The 6,774-nt window shown below is 62.9% G+C and overlaps 1 protein-coding gene across 3 annotated transcripts; it reads right to left on the bottom strand.

The window, feature by feature from the left end:
- Positions 1-994: 994 nt before the first annotated feature.
- Positions 995-6,751, bottom strand: SPINDOC (spindlin interactor and repressor of chromatin binding). 3 transcript variants are annotated; one of them, XM_039482678.1, is made up of 8 exons: positions 6,599-6,751; positions 4,336-4,522; positions 3,933-4,193; positions 3,564-3,677; positions 3,304-3,450; positions 3,025-3,144; positions 2,493-2,636; positions 995-2,243 (listed from the first exon to the last, which is right to left on the bottom strand). In XM_039482678.1, exons 1-8 carry the CDS (start codon positions 6,668-6,670, stop codon positions 1,801-1,803), a joined length of 1,488 nt encoding a protein of 495 aa, XP_039338612.1. In that variant the 5' UTR covers positions 6,671-6,751; the 3' UTR covers positions 995-1,800. The 3 variants fall into 3 exon arrangements, with proteins under 3 accessions (XP_039338612.1, XP_039338613.1, XP_039338614.1); XM_039482679.1 differs by lacking the exon at positions 3,025-3,144; XM_039482680.1 differs by lacking the exon at positions 3,933-4,193.
- Positions 6,752-6,774: the final 23 nt, after the last annotated feature.

The raw sequence follows: 6,774 nt of genomic DNA, 5'->3' as shown, positions 1-6,774 counted from the left end.
TTATTGAGGCCAGGAATAATTTATTAAACGTGGATTCATTTTTGTAACAAGGCTGCCATGTGCTGCATTGGGGGGTAGGGGGGACTTGGGAGGGGATGGGGAGATCTGCGATGGGGTGCGGGGGGCTGGAATGGAGCAGTAGAGGTGGGTCTCCCAGGAGGTCTGGGATTGGAGGTGCAGGCATGGGGAGGAGAATCTGGGGTCGGGGAGGCAGCAGACCCACACATGGATCCGGGGGCTTGCTAGGGGCATTGCCCCAGACTGATCCACTGGGTGTTGGGCAGCAAAGTTGTTTGGCAGACAGGGAGGGGATGGGAAACACCCCTCCCCCTTAGCGAGTGGGAGCCCAGGGGCACTCAGCAGGCACAGGGCACCCCTGGTCACCCCCGTCCTGCAGCACGACCTTGCCTGGAGGGAGGGGAGCCCCCCCGGACACTTCTGCAAACCAGGGGGGGAAGGGGCCAGCCCTCACAAGTGCAGGACGTGCCCTGTGTGGGGCTGTGTTAAAGCTCAGCCAGGTGGCGGGCAGTTCGGCTGCCAAATGGCTGTTGGTGAGATAGACCCCCCTCCTTTGGCCATGGGAGCCCCCAGCTGGGCTCCAGCCTAGAGGAGATGTTCAGAGGTCGCTTGGCCTGTGCCCCAAGGAGAGTGCCAAGCCTGCCTGACACCCACTGATCCCAGCCTAGTGCCCCCCACCTCACCATTCCACCCCCCTCCCGAGTCATGCCCCCATCACTTCCCCGCCCCCAAGATAGCCCCTGCCCACCCCCATCGTGCTCTGCCCTGAGCCTTCCCAGTGATGACCCGGCTGGAATGAAGGGGCTCGTAGCCACTGGGATGGTGCATGAGCCAGGCCAGAATCCAGCTCCCCCAGGGGGCAGCAAACAATCCGCAACACCTAGGATGGCGAGGGCTCCTCCCTGCTCCAGGAGAGGGCCTGGAGACGAGCGCAGGATGCGGGGTCAGGGCACCCAAGGATTAAATGCCACTCGACTTCATCAAAAATAATTTATTGCTCCTGGCTCTATTTACATTCTGTGGGGATGCCCTCATGTGGCTGCTCTGGGTAACTTCAGGGGGCATTCATCCCACCCCTGCCTAGGCTATAATGCAGCTTGGGGAGGGCCAGTTGGCACTGACCCAGCGCTCCCTGCCCCCACTGGCAGGGGGCACAAGGACAGGTATGTCGAGGGGAACAGTGCCAGGGGGCAAGGAGGCGTGGATCCCCCCCAGGCAGTGGAGGGAGAATGCTGGACAAAGGAGGCAGAGATCAAAGGCCATGGGGGGTGGGGGGACACCTATAGTGGGGAAGGCTGGGGGTGTGTCTCAGTATCCCTGTATAGCTGGGTCAATCGGGAGCATCCTACCTCACCCCCCAGGATGCTCCCGCCCCCCCGCAGGTCACCTCACCAGTATGTGGGCAGCCTCCCCTGTGCTGAGGTGGAGGAGGGACAGGTCCCCATTCCCCCCTCAGCCTCACTCCTTCCCCTGCAGCGCCCCGTGCTGGGGTGGGGTGGAGCAGGGAGAGGTCCTCATTCCCCCCTCAGCCTCACTCCTTCCCTTGCAGCGCCCCGTGCTGGGGTGGAGCGGGGCCAGGTCCCCATTCCCCCCTCAGCCTCACTCCTTCCCCTGCAGCGCCCCGTGCTAGGGTGGAGCGGGGGCAGGTCCCTGGGTCGCTATTCCCCCTGCAGCGCCCCATGCTGGGGTGGAGTGGGGATGGGTCCCCATTCCCCCCTCAGCCTCACTCCTTCCCCTGCAGCGCCCCGTGCTAGGGTGGAGCAGGGGCAGGTCCCTGGGTCGCTATTCCCCCTTCAGCGCCCCGTGCTGGGGTGGAGCGGGGACGGGTCCCCGGGTCTCCCACACCTCACGGATGGCCCGGCGCACCCCCCGAGGCAAGTGCAGGGTCTCGGCATGGCACTGGCGAATGTGGCGCATGACGGTGCCTAGTCGAATAGGCAGCAGTGAGTACTCGCAGACCATGCACACCATGGTGCCTGCACCAGCATCGTAGTCCATCAGGAAGTCGGCGCGCCATGCCGGGTCAAAGGGCCTGGCCTGGGGTGGGGAGGGTGCTGGTGGGGCCTTGCCCCGCGCCTGCCAGCTCTGCAGGGTGCAGCGGACGGTGCTAGGGCTCAGGCGGAGGCGTCGGGTGATGCCATGGTGAGAGTAGCCCTTGCGGCGGAGGCGGGGGACACCTGGGTCCAGATCCTGGCTGGGCAGCGCAGAGACGGGGCAGTTGCCAACTGCAGAGAGGGCAAAGGGTTAATGCTGAGAACCAGCAGCCAGCACTGTAAAGCAGCTAACTCTGGGGTGGGGGCTGTTTATATGGGCACCCGTCACCAGGAACTGAGATGCAGCTGCCTCTGGGGTGGGGCGTACGGGGGCTGTTAATATAGGGATCCCATGTCCAGCAGTAAGATGCAGCTGCCTCTGGAGTGGACTCTAGTGGGCCACTAGGGACCCTCCCCACTAACCCACCTTGCCACACTCACCTGGGTTCCCTGCGCCCCGTCTCACGGTCCCTGCTTTGCCCAGCTGCTTCTGTCTCTTCCCCAGTGCCTGGGTTTTTCCCCTGTCCCCTGGGCTCTTCCGTTCCTGGATGCTTGGATTCTTCCTGATTTCTCTCCCTCCAGAAGCTGCAGGCAGAGAGGGGTCAGCGAGGGGGGGATCGCTGTGCCTCCTCTCCCTTCACCACCCACCGTGGGTGTCCACCCCAGCTCCCCCAAGGCATGTAGGTTGGGAAGGGAGTGCCTGCCCCTTGTCTCCCCCCGGGTCAGGATGAAGTCACCAGTGGGTGGGAACTCAGCTGGCCCCCAGCCAAGGGGAACCAGCAAGGGGCAGCATCTGGGGCTGGGAGCTGGCTGAGATCCTGGAGGCTGATCTGTGGGAGCTGGGATGCAGCTGGGACCCTGGAGGAGGGATAGGACAACGGGGGCGGAGGTGGGGGGGAAGAGGCCTTCAGCTCTGCTCTGGGGGAAATAGGGGTGGCTGCAGGGGACACCCTCTTTCCTACAGCGCCCTCACCTGACTGGGGTCTGCAGTACAGCCTGAGCGTGAATCCGGCTGGGAAAGAACCGTCAGTGAAGAGGCGGATTTCAGGGGGCGCTGAGCTCGGGGCAGCCTCCTCTGAAGGGGATGTTGTCCCTGTGGGGAGAGACACAGCAGTAAGGGTGGGGTAGGGACTGAGAAGGAACCAAGGTCCTGGCTCCCAGCTCCCCTGCTCTAACCCACAGATCCCACTCCCCTCCCCGGGAACTGAACCCAGGAATCCTGCTCCCTCTCCCCTCCACCCCTACCACTCACCTGGACTCGCGGTGCCCCTGTCCTGTCCCTCACTCAGCTGCTTGCTCCTCCGCTCCCTGGCTGGTAGCGCCATGCCCTCCACAGGCCCCACGCTCTGTCGTCTCCTCTGGCCCCGCAGGCGCTGCCCAGGCTCCAGGGCCCTAGCATCTGCGATGAGACACCTGGTGTCACGAGAGGAAGCCCCAAAACAAAGGGGATGGGCACCCACATGGCTGAGCATGGTCCCTGACCCCCAGCACCCGCCCAGGCCTGGCACTCACCTGGGCGGGGGGCAGGGCGCCCTCTGGGCTGCCCACGTTTCCGGGTCACCGTCTGCTCCTCTGGATCAATTAGAACCTCGATCTCGGCAGGTTCCTTGGCCCCATGGTACTGACCTAGAGGGGGAGTGAAAGTCTGGGATGGCTGCATCACCGCCCCCCTGCTGGTGCCCTTCAATCCCAACCCATAGCTCCGCTGCTCCCTCCCCCAACACAGCTCTCCTGGTGCCCCTTGCTCCTGGTCTGCAGCTGCCTGCTACCCCAGCCCTGTGCTCCTCCCCAGCTCTGCTGGTGCCCCTCAGTGCCGACCCACATCTCACCTGCTACCCCAGCCCTGGGTCCCCCTGATACAGGAGGGGCTGGGGAACATACCTGGGGTGCAGGGTGGGGGTGTCCCCTCGGGCAGGTTGCCCCCCTGGCTCCAGGCCTCCAGAATGTTGCGCTTCTCCTCCGGGCTGAGGCCCAGCGAGTGGGCGTGGTGCTGCAGAACATGCTCCCGGGCAGCACTCGGCCCACAGGTACCCAGGAAGGTGCCACAGACCATGCACACGGTCCCGCCGCGCCCCGGGCAGTCTCCCACTAAGTACTCCTGCTGCCAGGCCCTACCAGGCCCTGCCTCTGCTGGTGCTCCCCCTAGCCAGAAAGACAAAATGTGCTCAGGGGAGCGAGAACCCAGGAGTCCTTGGCACCCAGCCCCCTTAGCTCTCACCACTAGACCCCACTCCCCTCCCAGAGCAGGGGCTAGAACCCAGAGTCCTGGCTGGAAAGTCCATACCTCTGTCTAGAGGCTCCTTGTCAGCCTCCTCCAGCTTGACCCCGGGGGCGAGGTCGCCCACGGGGGCACAGAGCTGGGCACAGGCTGCAATTGGCACTTGTTCCTCTGCCTCACACTTCAGCGAGACAGCAATGTACTCCAGCCGGGGCACCTCTGCCTTCACCTCCATGGTTGGGCCTGGGCAGAGCTAGACACAATGGGGGGAGGGGGTTAGTCAGGGCAATCAGGAGACCCCACCCCACTCTAACCACTAGATCCCACTTCCCTCTCAGACCTAGGGACCGAATCCAGGAGCTCAGAGCCCCTCCCTCCCTAGGCACTGGCTAACCTTGGGCAGAGCTTCCCCCACCCCCACCTTGCCGTCTCTTTCACTACCCCCAACCTCAAGGCCGCCCCCACCCTCTTCTTATCTCCAGCCACTCAGGCCTAGCAACAGCCCCTTTGTGCTCTTCTGTGGGAGGCAGAGTCCCAGCTATGGGACAACCCCATCCCCAGTCAGGCCACTGTGGCAGGGAACCCCCAAAAGGACCCAGTGTCTTGCTCCTCTCAGGCCAGGGGCCTGGATCCACTCCCTTTCTACCCTGGGAAATACATCCCTCGCCCCCCCCAATCCCTGTGAGCCTCCTCCCAGTCCCCCCACATCTGCTCATTGACCCCTGAACTAGGGGTGCTGGAACAATTTGTATGATGGGGGTGCTGAGAGCCATTGAATCAAATTGTAAACCCTATGGAAATTTCTTCAAGCACCCCCCACTCCAGCATCTATGCCCTCGACACTTCATTCCTAGCCCTCTTTCCCCACTGACCCTGGAAACCTCCCCTTCTTCCCAGACCCCCATAACCCTGGGCGTCCCCTCCGAAGCCCCCGCCTTTTCAATTCCCCTGCTCTTGGGAGTGCCCCCCACCCCCCAGGAACTGTGGGCCCCAATGACAGTTGGAGCCCTCCCTTCTCAAGTGTCCACCACCACCCCCTTGACCCTGGGATTACCTCCAGATTCCTTCCTTCCCAGACTCTCCAGTGAGCCTGGGAGCCCAGTTGCCCCTCCATCCCCTTCTGCTGGCTGCCCCACATGGGATGGCTGCAGGGCCATCGGGCAGCAGAAAAAAGGAACGGGGAGGGTTACTCCCACTGGAGCCTGTGTGGGGGCTTTAAGGCACCAGCTACAGGGGGGCTGAAGAGGCAGTGATCCTCTCCCAGAGCCAGGGAGGGAACCCAGGAGTCCTGACCCATTGGCTGGAAGATTCCAAGATGGACATGGCAGAATGCAAAAGATCCCAAGTGGTTTATAACCAATGCACCAGGTACCAAGATGCAGCCACCTCAGGGGGCAGGGCACAGGGGCTGATTAATAACCAGCCATCCTTTGCTATGGAAGAGGGGCCGTAAGAACAGCAGACCAAGCTGCACCCCACCCCGCAGGAATGGAGAACCCACGGATCCTTCTATGGGTCTGGCCTCCTGCCCCCAATCCATGCACAATGACACCCCCTACTGCATCCTAGCCCTCTTCAATAATCCACTCCTCCAGCATAACCTAGTCCCCATCTGGACCCCATTCTTCCCATCACAGTCTGCTCAGTCCCCTAATTCTCCCACAGGCCACCCCACTGGATCCCAATGACCCCATGCTAAACCTGTGCAACTCTTCCCATATTAGATCCCTGCCCCCTGAGTGACCCACACCATCCACTGGATCCTGATGCCAGCATCATCTTCCTCCCCAGTGTGACCCCCCCCCCCAATCTCTGCCCCTCTTTCCTCCCCAGTATGACCTGTGCCTTCCACTGGATCCCAGCCCCTCCCCCATATGACCCATTCATTCCACTGGATCCCAGACCCTACTTCTTCCCCAGTGTGACCCACACACCCACTGGATCCCAGCTATAGGTGCTGGAACTAGGGGTGCTGGGTAGCATCCCATGGCTTGAAGTGGTTTCCATCACATATAGGGTTTATAGTTTGATTCAATGGCTCTCAGCACCCCCACTATAACATTGTTCCAGCCCCTCTGATCCCAGCCCCTCCTTCATCCCCAGTGTGACCCACACCCCCGCTTGATCCCAGCCCCACAGCACCCCCATTAGATCCCAGCCCCCAGCGCCACTCGCACCCCCACTAGATCCCAGCCCCCTCCCCCAGGCTCCCCGCTGGATCCCAGCCCCCTCCCCCAGCCTCCCCGCTGGATCCCAGCCCCCTCCCACCACCGGATCCCAGCCCCTCCCCCCGCTGCCGGATCCATCCTGGCGACCCCTCCCCATTCACCGGCTCGCGCTGCTGCTCCCGGGCCCGGCACCATAGAGTTTCGCGGAGGGAGCGGCACCACCCACCTCCCATCCAGCCCCCACAACCTCCCTCTCTATGGTCTCATTGTCCCGGCTCTCTTAGCTTGGGGCTCCCTCCATTGCGCACAGCCAATCGTGAGAAGCCCACCGCCCTAA

This window comes from Mauremys reevesii, linkage group 7 (genome assembly GCF_016161935.1).
Source record: "Mauremys reevesii isolate NIE-2019 linkage group 7, ASM1616193v1, whole genome shotgun sequence".
Lineage (NCBI taxonomy): Eukaryota > Metazoa > Chordata > Testudines > Geoemydidae > Mauremys > Mauremys reevesii.
Note: the sequence above shows the minus strand (reverse complement) of the source record. Positions and strands in the feature narration are given on the sequence as shown.